The 14,956-nt window shown below is 47.9% G+C and overlaps 1 protein-coding gene across 7 annotated transcripts in view; it reads right to left on the bottom strand.

Moving 5' to 3' along the window:
* NAV2 (neuron navigator 2) overlaps window positions 1-14,956 on the bottom strand; it is a 405,016-nt gene that overhangs the window by 228,135 nt on the left and 161,925 nt on the right. For all 7 annotated transcript variants that reach the window (XM_066251118.1, XM_066251119.1, XM_066251121.1 and 4 more), the window contains exon 5: window positions 4,462-4,720. In XM_066251118.1, the coding sequence (XP_066107215.1) occupies window positions 4,462-4,720 (259 nt within the window). The remainder of the gene's footprint in view (window positions 1-4,461; window positions 4,721-14,956) is intronic.

The raw sequence follows: 14,956 nt of genomic DNA, 5'->3' as shown, positions 1-14,956 counted from the left end.
AGTAAAGAGGTGAAGGGGCGTTTCCACGTGGCCATCACTGTAAATGGTGCTCTGATTCCTTCTTGTTAATGTCTCAAATCTCCTTGGCTAGCTTCAACGACTCCTCTTTTCACAAACGCATGAAAAAGTTGCCAAGTTTTAGTTATGTATTATTCCAAGAGGCACAGTATGTAGGCATGTTCCTATGTGGCAAAGCTCAAACACGGGACCAAAGCCGCGTTGGCATTTGGGGCTTGCATCAACATTTGACACCGATGATCAGGGAGTCAGCCATTACCCTTCGAGTTGTGGGTATCATAGGCAGAATGTGGGGACAGTAATACAATGGAACTGAGCCAGTGAGGCAATTTTACTATTTTTAAAATTTATAGCCAGAATGCTAGCAGGGACTATGCAATCCCTCAAACTGGAAAATAAGATTAGCCTCTGGATGTAAAAAGGGAAAAGAACCAGTATAAAATGGATGAAACTAGTCATCTGCAGGAGCGATCCAATCTGGACAATCTAAGAGACGAGTGAGGACGGACAGCAAGTCCTAAGAGCGGCCCCGTCAGCACCCGATGGCAGGAACCGCTCTGGATAAACATCTGGCCTGAGTGAGTGTGGCTCTTCTTCAGGTAAAGCATTTATTAATAGCAGGATGTTTTTTCTTACTGGAAGAGAGGTGTTCTGACTGGAACAACTGGCTCTTAAAAAACAACAACAACAACAAAAAACAACTAACACCTGCCATGGAAATAGATGCCTCGGGCTGGCCTGGCTCAGGGACACAAGCCATATTTCTCAACACGTGCTCCTTGGAACCCCAGGCAGTGAGACAAGACGCTCTAGAAAACAAGTCTTCTGCGGCCAAGAGGAATGCCTTCTGTGCCCCTCTGCTGAGGAGGCACGGTGCTCACGTATCCTCTCCCGGCTTCCTCGCCCCCGAGCACTGGTTTCCCACGGTGCGCGAGCCAGGAAGCCAGGCTCTCTCCGCGCCTTCTCTCACTCACTCCGGCCATCAGTCTGGCTGTGAGTCCTATTGGCTCACCTCCTCCAAAGTGCCCTGAGTTGATCCATCTCTGTATCTGCTCCACCACCTTGACCTCAGTCACTATCATCTAGAAGACCACAGAAACCATTTAACTGGGGTCCTTCCTCCTATTCTCTCTCTCCAGAGCCTTACCCTCCACAAAGAAGCAAAGGTGACTTTTTAAAAACCAGACACCAAATCAAGTCTATCTCCTGCTTAAGACTCTCCAGTGGCTTCCTATCACCTTTAGAATGAAATATAAACTTTTTATCCAGTTTCAGCCAGCCCTCTGTGGCCTGTCCTTAGGGCCGCAGCTCTGCTCAATTGCAGGGGCCAATGGTTACTACACCAGTGGTTCTCAAAGTGTGTGCCAGGGCGCACTGGTGTGCACTAGAAGATTTCCAGGTGCGCCCTATGGTATTCCAGAGACATATGTGCCTGTTGGGGACCAAAAAATCAACAGGGTTTTTGGAGTTTAGATTTTTGGGGGACAGAGGTGTGGGGAATTGGCTGTAAACTGACAGTCTGCCCAACCCCCCACCTCACTTGCCTAATTAGGTTGCAAAAGGCTGTTAAGCTGTGGTTCTGGATTGTTTACACCAGTGGTCCTCAACCTTTTTTGGGCCACGGACCAGTTTAATGTCAGAAAATATTTTCACGGACCGGCCTTTAGGGTGGGACAGATAAATGCACAAAATAAAATTATGTGACCGGCGTAAAAACTGTGCTATTTTTAAATATAATTGTCGAACTTATGAGACAAGCGTCAAGAGTTCAGTCTTAGACGGATGTAACAGAGGGGATCTGGTCATTTTTTAAAAATAAAACATCGTTCAGACTTAAATATAAATAAAACGGAAATAATGTAAGTTATTTATTCTTTCTCTGCAGACCGGTACCGGTCCGTGGCCCAGGGGTTGGGGACCACTGTTTTACACTACCCCCCATGTTCCCTGGAAAGACTGAAGGCAAGTTTCTTCTATCCTTTATTTGGTGTAAAGTTAAGATGATATGTATGGTGGGGGTTTTCTGCACTCAACACAATTAAGAGCAAAAAGAGAGGAATTCTTCAATATATTGATGAGGAAATGAGAGTTTGCCTTTCAAATATATGCCCAAACATTGAAGAAATTGCTAGGATACATCAGGCTCATGTTTCTCATAAACACAAGAATGAAAAATCTTAACACATTCATGTCAGGACCTGCCAAATTTATTAAATCTTACTAAGAATGTATCTATATATATGATATAAAAAGATAACTTTTTTATTTTTTAACCCCTCTTTTTTACAAATTCTAAAAGCATAACTCAAAAAAAATGTAACATAAAAATGTTTTTATGTCAGAATAAATTTAATTTTGTCATATTTATTTCATTTAATCACCCTAAAAGCACACTTGGACTTTATATTATATAATTTTTCTTTAATATTTGACTTAATTATTATAAAATATTTCTTAGAAATTTGTATATAGTGTGCCTACAATTATTTGTAGGATTTTAAATGTGCCCGGCTTCAAAAAGTTTGAGAACCACTGGGTTGCACTGTCCTGCACGTGCACAGTGGCAGCCCTCCCTGCTCACAGGCCACCTTTTAACCTCCCACCTCCCCTAATCCATTGAGGTCCAGCCACACAAGCCTCCTTTCTGCTCCTCCAACCTGTCAAGATTCACCTACCACAGGGCCTTTGTACCAGCTGCTCCCTCTGCCTGATCTATTCCACATCTAAAACCTATGTGACTCATTCCTTGTCATTCATATTTCAACTTCAGTATCGTGTCCTCAGAGAGACCCTCCTATCAACCCAATATAAATTATCATCCCAATCCCTCTGAATTCCATCATCTTAATGTACCACCACTATACCACTATCTGATATTTCTCTCCCCATTTGCCTGTTTCCTTCAGTAGAATGTAGAAAGTAGACACCTTGGCTATCGCATTCACCCTCAGTCTCCCAAGTGCCTAGAACCAGGTCTGGCAACAAAAGTCATTCAAACACTAAATAAATGTGTGTTGGCAGATTCAAGGATCTGAGAACTTCAATAACAGTTATGACAACTTAACCCAGATCTTTTCCTATTTTTCCCCCAGGACCCTTCCCCTGGCAAGTTATCCTCCAGGGACCAGGCACCCTGCAGGATCAGGGCGGGAAACGATGCCCTCAACACGCCGTGACCCAGGCGGTCAGGGAATCTCTGATTAGATTATGGCTTGTTGGGGCAAGGGTGCACAGGCGGGCCGCCAGGCCGTATTCCTCCCTCATTGCTAGTCCAGGCAGCTCTGCTAGCCCACAGATTTCCATAATGTGAATTGGATAGTTCATTAGGAGGTCTGGTTTACATCCCATCCATCATTGCTCGTTTTAACAGCATCACAATTGGAAAATAGCCTTTCTCATGGGGGGGAAAAAAAAAGAATTTTCCATAAGGCACCTGCTTTGTTTGAACCGCTTTGTGCTCTGCCCAACTACAATGGGCTACTAGGAGCGTGGAGGTGAGCGAGAAGCCCTGTGATTATTAATGCTGGTACTTTGGGGACTGGGAGAAAAAGGCCGTTACTCTTTGGCACATATTAAATGAAATCAAGCAGTTAATTTGACCAGTGACTAAAGGTTAACAGCTTAAAAAAAACAACAGTTATTGGGATCTTTCCTCAAACTTGACTGAGTCAAAAACTTTCTAATTTCTAATTGCCTTTTTTTTTTCCTGCCACTAAAGCAAATGTTTTACAAGGTGATCTTTCGCAGAGTTACTATTTCCTTTGCAACACAGTAGACATTAACTACTCTGGCCCTCTGCTTGTACATCCTTATATGGTAAGTCCCACTGGAAGCACAGTCCCTCTGGGAACACCAAAAAAAAAAAATCCAGGCCCTAAGCCTGCAGAGCAGAGGGCCCCGCTGACAAGGCTACTAACTCTCTACGGTCACATTTAATGGTAACTGCTCCCATCAGGGGCTGCCGGCCCTCTCGGGAAAGCGGCTGCTCGCTAAGGACCTCTTGCCATCTTTCTTCTTCGTTCTTGACTTTTCTCTTCTGGCAAAGCAGTGCTATCGGCTGGGGGACAACTTTGGCCTCCAATCAGTAAAATTACACATATAACCTGGAATACCTAGCTTTTAGGCAAGCACATAAAAGAAGTTTGAAGTCTATTTTAGGGGTTGTTTACGGCACAGGAGCATGTGTGTGTCACAGGCCAGATTTAAAGCAGGAGCAGCTAATGAGCTTTGGATGCTGGTGATTCTGATTTAAAAAGTACACATCACTGCCACGCACCGGCGGAGACCTCCACTCCAAGGTCACACGAATTCCTCACACACTATAGTTGTTCTCAGCACTGAAGCGGCTCGAATAGAACACACGTTTGACACAGGCTAGAATGGGGTCGGTGTGAAACAGAACCCCCGAAAGAGCGGAAGGACCGGTTGGCAAGGAGCCCCCACCTGGACTGCATCTCGGCTTGTGCTTTTGACTGTTGATGCAGCGCTGGCTGGTGAGGCTGGCACGGGGCTTGGGGAGTGGCTGGCACCTGCTGCTGAGGAGTGCCAGCCTGGCACTGGAAGGGGCCCCCGGCCGCCTGGGACACGGCAGGGGGCAGTGGCGAGGAGAGGTGCTGCTTCTGGGGCTGCTGCTGCTGCTGCTTGTATCGGGAGAGGCTGAAGAAGAGGCCTAGAATGGCCTTGAGGTTTCCATTCCTGATTTCTGCAAGACAACAGAGAGGGGAGTCAGAGGAGGAGCATCCTTTCTTGCTCCAGTTCCGTGGGCTGCTTCAGCCCCCCACTCCCACCCCGTGAGTGGCATTCCTCTAGGATATGACAGATTTCCTGAACACATTGGTAATGGGTACCCCAATCAATTAAAATCAGGCCTAAACCACACAGAAAGTAGCTTCTTCTCTCCGCTGGGATTAGAGTGGATACACGAAGCAAGTAGCAACTGGATGTCTGGCAAGGGCCGGGGGAAACTCTCAGTAAGTGCACAACCAAAAAAGTACGAGTCCCGAGCAAGACCGTGCTTGTTCCAGGGGCCTGGCGAGCGGTTTGGCACAGAGCAGCTCTCCAGGGCCGGGGAACACTCACTGGGCTTCGCGGGGCTCTGCCAAGCCCAGGTTCTGTGCTTCCAGCCACCTGGCGGGTGCCCAGTGGCTGCTGTCCCACTCCCAAATCCTGGCACTGCTTTCCCTAACCACCCTTCCCCCACACACAGGCTCTGCGTCTCTCTTGCCTGCTGGATAAATAATTTCAGTTTGGGAAGGGTGAGGGGATAGGCTAGAGGGACTCACGCAAAATTACCCCTTATTTAAAGAAATTAGCGTACAGTGAAGATAAGAAAATTTTTATTCCAGATGGAGTTTTTCAGATGTTAAAATGCATTTGCCTCAAGACACACATAAAAAGCTGCAGAGAAGAAATAAAACAGTCATTCACGGGCAGAGGCTATGGGCGCAAGGTTGGCTCTCCCTGGGCACCCCTTCCTTGTGTGCGGGTCTTTTAACGCCAGACGCGATGGGCAGCCTAAATTGACCCCGAGGGTGAAGTAATGGGGCCACCAGGCACGAGGGACACAGAGGGAGGAACTCTGGGGGCTGTCTGTGCTTTGCTTAGACCCTAAGATGATGGAATGGGGTCAGAGGAAGGGAAGCCTCACCATTAACACACATCCCCGGTTAGCCCCAGGCTGGGGAAGAGGCTGCTGATAAAGGAACAGGAATTTCCTTCAAGGACCAGGTGAAGAGCAGAAGGTATGAATGGGGTCCTTTCAGACACAGGCCCCATTACCTGCAAGCCTGCCCAGTGCCTCGGGTGAGAGCTGACGATTAGAGCAGGCTGAGTTACTTCCTGTTGAAGTATACCTGCCTCCAGGTTCCGGGGAAACTGACAACACAAACTCCTAGAACCCAGCCTTCACTCTTTACTTTGGGAGTTAGCAGTTTCTGATCGTTGGACAAATCTGGCAGGAACACAGCTTTTGAAAACCTAAGTCATGAGTTCCAGTCGGTACTCTACCCCTTACTAGCTGTGCAACCCTGGGCAAGTCACTTAATCTCTCTGGGCTTCACTGTCAATATTGACACAGCTTGCCCCATGATACAAGGCTGTTCTGCAGATCAAATGACAGCATTTATGTGAAAGCATGCTGCAAACAATGAAGTCCTTCACTGATCGTGGTTACAACGTGAAGAGCGCAGCCCCAGAATCCTGTATGAGCTTCCCACATAGCTCCAGCTTCATGCCTTAGAAACAAGAATTTTTACTATGGGGACTTTATCATTTATCATGCAAACCATAATATGCTGGAGAGTAAAGAGGGTGGAGCCCTTAATGACAGCACACGACAAGTGTAAGCCAGGACTGACCTGGACAAATCAGGATGCTTATTAGAAACCACCGTGTGCAATGCAGAGAGCAGAGAAAGTCCCAAGAAGGTAGCTCATCCCCAGTGTCTTTGGCTAGTTCAGCTTTTAACCCTTCAACTCTGCTTCCTGCTCCATTCTCAGGAAACCAAATGAGAATCACACACCTGTGGCTGCTTCTGGTCTTGCTGCTCAATGTGCTTGCAAGTGCAGCAGGGCCACAGAATGGGGGGCTCGGCTAGCACGGTACGGCCGGCTCCTTTTACTCCAGGGAAAACGGAGGATGAAGTGACTCACCCGCAGTCACCCAGCTAAACAGTGATGCGAGCCAAGGACAGCATCAAGATGAGACAATTGATAAGCTGGCATGGCACTTGGGAAACATGACAATTCCTCCTCAAAATCAAATTCACTGGAGGGAGAAAGTAATCATGGAATAGATGGAATCTATGTAAGACTCTTGGTGCCATTAATTGTTGTCAGATTATATATAACTTATTCATAATAACAAGAGCGACTACTAATTAGCATGTACCAGGTTAAGTTTGTTCTGTGAAAGATCTCATTCAATCCCCATAACCCGGGAAGTTAGTATTATCATCCCTCTCTTACTTTAAGGGAAGCAGAGGCTCAGAAAGGTTTTATGACCTCCCAAGGTACTAAATGGTGGAGCTGAGATTTGAATCTAGGTTTTCCTGGCTCAAAGCCTGGTCTCCTAATACTGTATAACTTGGCTTGCTTATGTACTCATCATGTGTGGTGATTTTAAAAGCATACCAGATAATGTTTTATTAAGCTAGCTGGTAGTCATATAAGTATTCTTTATTTTTCTATAAGTATTCCTTTTTTACAGAATGTGTCAAACATTCCATAATACATATTTTTAAACCATGCAAACAAAACAAAGAAGGGAAGAACTTGCAAGTCAGCATATCCAGGGGGCTGAGAGGTTCTTCACAGCAAAAGTGGCCATGTCCATTTCAGCATCCTCCTAACCCACCCGCCCAATGCCAGGTAGACAAGAAGCCAGGTGTGTCACTTTCTCTACCTCCTATGGTCATTAAGTCATCAGTACTCATTATGGTTTATCATATTATCCCCTAAAACATCTTTTTATTTGTCAAAGAGCACAGTGCTCCCCATAAACACACATTTTCTTAGGAGGCAAAATTTTCACGATAAAGGTCACCACTGATTTTTTCAAGTAGAAAGACCTGAGTTTAAATCTCTGTAGCCCTTCACATTTACAGACTTTGCACATTCAAAAGATTCAATTCTGAGCCTCGGTTCTGCCGTCTTTAAAATGGGCAGGTGCTGGAATGCTGAGGTCGCCAGTTTGAAACCCTGGGCTTACCCAGTCAAGGCACATACAGGAAGCAACTACTACAACTTGATGCTTCCCGCTTCTCCTCCTACCCCCTTCTTTGTCTAAAAATCAATAAATTAAATAAAGAGAGTGGCCCTGGCCGGTTGGCTCAGTGGTAGAGTGTCGGCCTGAACCGGAGTCCCAGGTTCGATTCCCGGCCAGCGCACATAGGAGAGGCGCCCATCTGCTTTTCCACCCCTCCCCCTCTCCTTCCTCTCTGTCTCTCTCTTCCTCTCCTGCAGCCGAGGCTCCATTGGAGCAAAGTTGGCCCGGGCACTGAGGATGGCTCCATGGCCTCTGCCTCAGGCGCTAGAATGGTCCTGGTTGCAACAGAGCAACGCCCCAGAGGGGCAGAGCAACGCCCCCTGGTGGGCGTGCCGGGTGGATCCCGGTCGGGCGCATGCGGGAGTCTGTCTGACTGCCTCCCCGTTTCCAACTTCAGAAAAATACCAAAAAAAAAAAAAAAAAAAAGAGAGAGAGAAAATAAAGGATCCTTGGCCTGACCAGGGGTGGTGCAGTGGATAAAGCATCAACCTGGAATGCTGAGGTCCATGGTTAGAAACTCTGAGTTTGCCTGGTCAAGGCACATACGGGAAGCAACTATGAGTTGATGTATCCTACCCTCCCCCTTTTTTTTCTCCTCTCTCTCTAAAATGAATAAATAAAATCTTTTAAAAGATAAAATAAAGTGGGCCGGTGCGTACAGCGCCTTTCCCACCAGGTTGCTACGAGAATCAGGGGCAGAGGAAACAGCAAAGCAAGTCGAAGCCCCCAGGACACTGCCTGGCTCAGTCCTTCCCCTTGTGGTTCAGAAAACTCAGTCACTGAGCCTGCGGCCTCCGCAGGACACTGCCGAAAGGAAAGCTGAGCGGCCGGCCGTTCTCCCCGCAGGCCCACCCTGTGCCAGGCACAGTGTCAAGAAGAAAATCAGTCATGAAAAATCTCCTGTTAGGGAAAACTCAATGGTGATCTTCCTGTTTTTTAAACAGCTTTTAAAAAAAAATTATTGAGGTATAATTCTCATCCATATAAATTAAGTGTAGTGATTTTTAGTAAATTTGTAACATTCTAGTTTTTTTTTTTTAATTTATTTTAGAGAGGAGAGAAAGAAAGAGAGAGAGAGAGAAGGGGGGGCAGGAGATCAACTCCTTGACCGGCAAGCCCAAGGTTTTGAACCAACAACCTCAGCTCTCTAAAATGAATAAATAAAATCTTTTAAAAGATAAAATAAAGTGGGCCGGTGCAAACAGCACCTTTCCAGGTCGACGCTTTATCCACTGCGCCACCACAGGTCAGCCATAACATTCCAGTTTTAAAATACATCCATTAATCCGAAAAGAGTCCTCATGCTCATATACATTCAACTCCCACATCGTTCCCAGACAACCTCTAATTTGCTTTCTGTTTGGATAGGGTTGCCTTTTTCTGGACATTTCATATAAATGGAATCATGTACTACGGAGTCTTTCACAACTGGTGTCTTTCACTTAACATGATGCATGTAAGGCTCGTCCATGTTAGAGCATTCATCCTTGGTTTCTTCATATCGCTGAGTATTAGCCCATGACATGGATATACCACATTTTGTTTATCCATTCACCAGGCTGGTGGATGTTTGGACTGTTGAATTTTCTTTTCAGAACATAAAACTCAAGAGTGGTGAAGGCTCTGTTTGGTGGTGCAAGCCACACAGTTTATGCAATGGGTGGTGCACAGCAGACAGTATCCAAAATAGCTAGAACCGTGTTCTTCGCATATTTCTAAATGTCATTGGCCTGTGTTTCATGAGGCCTGGTGGCTCCGCAGGCAGTCTAAAAACAAAATGTCATTTTGCCAGCCTACAAAGGTGTTCCCCTCATGACATTTCCCAAAACTTCGGGACGGGGAGTATCGTTTTGTATCTGATCAACTATCCTCACCCTCTTGACATCTCCAGAAGGAAACTAACGTAGACCTAGAGACAGCAGGCCTGTCCACAGAGACGCTGGCTAGCTGGCGTCTAAACCAAGGCAGGAATCCCGCTCCCCTTTCTCTCCATGTGGCCGCCCCCCTGTCGACGGAAGAACAAACTACGAGACACGCCACTTTCCATCCGATTTCTGCATGGCCTTGACTCTTCATTTCTTTGGGTTCTGACTGACCTCTTTGTTCCCATTGGCTGGCATTAATCTGGGTGCAAGGGTAGAACAAACAGGAGAGTTGTATTCTTTCAACATTATTGAAGAGAAACCACAGGTCTGGCTTACAAAGGCACTGCACTGGGATCCTCCAATACAAAGAAACCCGCTTTGTAGAACAGAAGGGATTCGGAGCCAAAGGGAGGCGGCCTCAACTACAGAGTTCCCGGCTCCCTGTTCAATCGCCCGAGGCCACGGCGGGTGGTGTAAGGCCCTCCCAACTGCATCGGGAGGTGGCTTGTGTGACATTACTCCTCCAGCTGGGCCTTCCACACCACCTGCCTTCACTGTGTGACTTTCCACCTGACATCTGTGTCCTGCTCGCCAAGCTGTCAGTGATTCTACCCACAGGGGTAATGGCTTGAGGGGGTAGGAGCGGAGCCCCTCTAGCGAGGGGCAGAAACGGCCCCACATGCACTGCCAAACTCGGGTGATGTGAGCAGGAGGAAAATAAAAGGATCCCCTGTTGCTTTTCCGTGAAAGGTCCAGAAAGGCTTTCTGGCTCGGGATGAAAGGAAAAGCAAGTGCAGCAGCCAGGTCTCTGGACACCAGAGCAGAAAACCCAGGTCTGAGCTCATCAAGTCAGCAACCGATTCCACTTCAAAAGCAAGCACTCCTTCCCGGAGGCATCTGGAGGGACCTCGCTGCCTCTGTTAAGAGAGAGTCCTTTGCCCCCATCGTATTACCTACGCCCCATCTCCTGTCTAGATTTCCTTCGCCTTCCTTTTCTGCCTGGTGCATGCCTGCACATCCTGTAAAGCCCCAGGGAAACGTCACTGCCTCTCTGAAGCCACCCCCCGACTGCCCCAGACAGAGCTGGTCACTGCTTTTCTTTGGGCACCACTGGACCCTGTGTACCATGAGCACAGCTCTCTTATTAACTGAAATGAAGGCTAGAGTTGGATGACTGACTCGACTCTCTGTGCACCCCGGTGCCTAGCACTGTGCCTGGCATATAGAATTTACCCAGCAAACATTTGGTGAGCTAAATAGGATGCCACACCTCCAAACCTCTGCTTCTCCAATATAGGGAGATGGGCTCAGGGCCAGGAGGCATGAACCCCAGGTGTTCTAAAACAGTGGTCCCCAACCTTTTTTGGGTCGTGGACCGGTTTAATGTCAGAAAATATTTTCACAGACCAGCCTTTAGGGTGGGGTAGATAAACGTATCACGTGACCGAGACAAGCGTCAAGAGTGAGTCTTAAACGGATGTAACAGAGGGAATCTGGTCATTTTTAAAAAATAAAACATCATTCAGACTTAAATATAAATAAAACAGAAATAATGTAAGTTACTTATTCTTTCTCTGCGGACCGGTACCAAATGGACCACAGACCGGTACCGGTCATCGGCCCGGGGGTTGGAGACCACTGTTGTAAAAGTCCCAGGGATAAAGGCCATACTTCCTAACGGAGACAAGTTTGCAGATGGTCATGACAGGTTTGTGTGCGTCGGAGAGGAGCTGAAGGGACCTTGAAAATCACCCAAGGTAGGGAGGGCGCAGCTCACAGGGCTCAGGCAAGTCTCCAAGAGCAGACGGATAGGTGTCACCTTTGGGAACATGAGGGGGCAAAGAGGTCCAGTCAAGAGGACGTGCCTCAAACCAGCAGCATCTCCGCGGGGCTGGCTGGGCCCTCGGCCTCTCCTCAGGCCTCTGCTGTCTGTCCCCGGAACAAAGGCTCTGCAGCTCTCTGACAGGCAGGTCGGGGCAGGACCGGAGCTGCTGCAACACTCCAAGCACAGGTGCATACACCCTCCTGGGTCTGGAACCAGCTTTAGTCACTGGGAAGGGGTGGAGATGTACCTATGGGGCTTTCCAACTGCTGGTGTTTTTTATTTTTCATCAGGAAGAGCCTTAAGGCACTCCACCGTCTTCAAAAGGAAAACAAAAAACATTAAAACTACATTATTTCTTTAAACACTATAATGCTTTCTAGTAGTTAAGCTGGTCGTTAGAAGTGCGGGTAGCAATGAGCCGTAGACACATCAGGGCTTTGAATCAGCAGATGTGAGAAGCCTACCCACTGCTGACCTTGTGGAACTTCCCTTTCCCATGTGGAGCTTAACCCGTTGGGGCCTGAGTTTCCTCCTCTGTAAAACTGGGATGAGATGAATACTGACCCCACCAAGTTGCGCGGGGGATTAAGTAAGACGTAAAATAGTGTGACACTTAGCTCAGGGATGGCACATGTTGAGTTCTCAATAAATGGTTTCTGTTCCTACAGTTTAACAGTATGTCAAGTGTGGTTCCTGTAACCCTGACATTGTGAATAAGGCCCATTTGAGGGTAAAATGCTCGAAGCACCTTTGCATTATAAATTCAAGATGTTGACAAAGATTGGGGCCAGTCGGCTTCCCTCAAGATGGTACAAGTTCTGAATCAGTCTTAGCACCAAACACCATTGTCATCCTCCTCCACTTCCTGTCAAATCAATGTAAGTAGATCTAGATGGGAGCACAGTAGAGAGGGGACGGGAGGGTGGTAACATTTGATGATCACACAGACAGGCTCTTGATTGCCTCACCAAGGAACAAGAAGGTGGGGTCCCTGAGCTCCTTGCAATCAAAGGCAAGGAGGCACTAAAACAATCACCCCAAGTGGGGGTTCTGGCCTGCCAGTCACCAGTTGGATACCTGCTTAGCAGAGACTTGGCAGATCTGCCTCTTGGCCACCTGTGGGCCCTCAAAAAGCTGAGCAAGATCCTATGGTGGGGGACTTCCAGGTGAGGTCCTGTTCTACCTACTGCAAATGGAAGCTGGAACCCACACATTCCTGATGGGTCCATGGTGGATGATGGAGGGATCAAGAGACCAAGGTCTAGAGCCTTACCGGGACCACTTCAGCGTGGGAGGAAGGGGTGGCCTGGATCAGGGGGATGGGATGTGAACACTACCAGCTAGAAACAAGCTGCAAGAACTGGTCAAATCTCACAGAAGACTACCAAGGCCCTGGGGGCAGAATGGGGGTGAGTCCCTGGTCAGCAGGGCACACAGAGCCTCCCACCCAGGGACAGCAGCAATCACGCATGAGGAAGACAGAAATCTATCACCAGCCAAATTCTGCTTCTCTCTGCTGCCACAATTATGGAAGCTTAGGCATCAGAACAAGAAATGAGCAAGGAAGCCAAGTCACTAAGCCCCCATCCGCCTCCAACCTTCCAAAGCCGCGTGCACTGGGAGGATAGGGGAAAAGAGCTTTCAGTCTAGTTTGAGACTGAAGCTTAAAAGTGAACAAGACTGCGTCTTAAGTACTGACACAAACTGTTGTGATCATGACCGTGACTGAAGAGTGTCAATTCGGCCAAGATACCCATTAAGTGAGTCTCAACTTAGCAGCAAAGATGGGGGATCAATAGCACAGCTGGAAGCAATTATACTCCATTGATAACTTGACACAGCAGTACATGTATGCTTCTCTGTGCGCAGACTCACAGGGCTACATTCCAGTATCGACAGGGGACAGAGGGCTGAGTGTCTCTGCCTGCCATTCCTCCATGGGCTACACAGCACCTTCAGAGACTGGGGTCCAGCTCACAGAGTTCTCATTCTTCTTCTGCTCCCTTCCACCTGCACATACAGGCTTAGAATTTACCCACCTGCTGTTACAAAACATGAGCTCTGAAATCACCTGGGTTCAAGTCCTGACTGCCACACTAGCCACAGGCCACGGGGATGACACGCATAACCTTTAGCCAACGTAACCTCATCTGTAAAGTTGGCCTATTTATAAATTCCAAGTTCAGCTGTGAGAACTGGAGCTGATGCACAGAAAAGCCTTATTAAGTGCAGTTGGTATTCTTCAGCCAACAAATATTATGTAGGTTCTCTATGCCTTAAGATACAGAGAGCACAGGGCAGGTGGCAGGGGCAGGGGTGAAGAAGAAGGAGGCAAAAGGCAGGGCAATGGGTAGAAAGATGGTAGAGCGGCCAAGGGTCCACACCAAAGAGCCCTCTCTGCTGAGCAAGACTGTAAAAGTCCCTGCTGATGATCTGCCGAGGGGCACAGGCCCTGTCCAGTCACTCCCAGGAACTAGGAGGAGCACATGTCCGCCACCTACAGGCCAGCACAAGAACTCTCCGCAGGAGGAAACACCTTCCTCAGAAGGGGAATTTGCATCTTCCTACCTATCCATGGAAACACCACCGATCAATCACCCCGTGCCCCAGCAATGTGCACACCACATGTCGTTCCACCTGGATCTCAACCCGATGATGAAGGGCTCACACCCAAGGGCAAGGGAACCCACCAAGGACCCTCCTCTCAGAGATGGGAATAGGGCTTACCATAAACAATTGCTTCAGACACCTCTGGAAGCAGTGTGACCATACCTGACCTAGGACAGGCCTCGCGCATCTGAGTCCCCACAAGGGGAATGCCAACAGTCCCACTCAGAGACATGACACACCCCCGAGGCACCAGGAGTGGCCAACCCCGCCCCCAGCACTGGAAGAGACTGCAGTTCAGAAACACAGCCAGGAAAAGCAAGCTTTCACTGCAGAGCAGAGCAGAGGCAAGAAACAGGTCCCAAACGAATCCGTCGCGTTTGCAAACTTACCTGCTCCGCTGGGCTGCATCCTTCCTCACTGCTCCCTTCCTCCCCACCCTGACCACTGGAGTGGATGCTAACACGCATCTTTTCAAAACCCAGCCTCGCTAGGGAAAAGTGGTGTCATCCGAAGCCCAAACTGCTTTACCTGTTCTGGGAAAAGTGGAGGCAGGTGCAGCCTAATGAGTTTGGGAGGATGCCTGGGCCTATGGCAGCTTTGAAACTAGCAGCTGCTTGTGTTTACAAACAGGGGAGAGGGAACGTTTCCAACAAGATGTTGCCTGAGGAGGCCGAAAACGCACACGGGCCATCTTCAGACCAATAGCTAAATTGAATAGCAAAACACCAGCAAACACAATGTGCTAATTAGTTGCCAAATTCAAGTTAATTAAAAACTAATCAGGATGTCAAAATGTAGCATCTCATTAATAATACATCACATGCTTTGATTCTTTTTTTTTATTTTTTAAGCTAGGAAAAGTACTGCTTCTTCT

The sequence above is a fragment of the Saccopteryx bilineata genome, chromosome 1 (assembly GCF_036850765.1).
Source record: "Saccopteryx bilineata isolate mSacBil1 chromosome 1, mSacBil1_pri_phased_curated, whole genome shotgun sequence".
Classification (NCBI taxonomy): Eukaryota; Metazoa; Chordata; class Mammalia; order Chiroptera; family Emballonuridae; genus Saccopteryx; species Saccopteryx bilineata.
The sequence above is the reverse complement of the archived record's forward strand: the minus strand, read 5'-3'. Positions and strand labels throughout refer to the sequence as shown.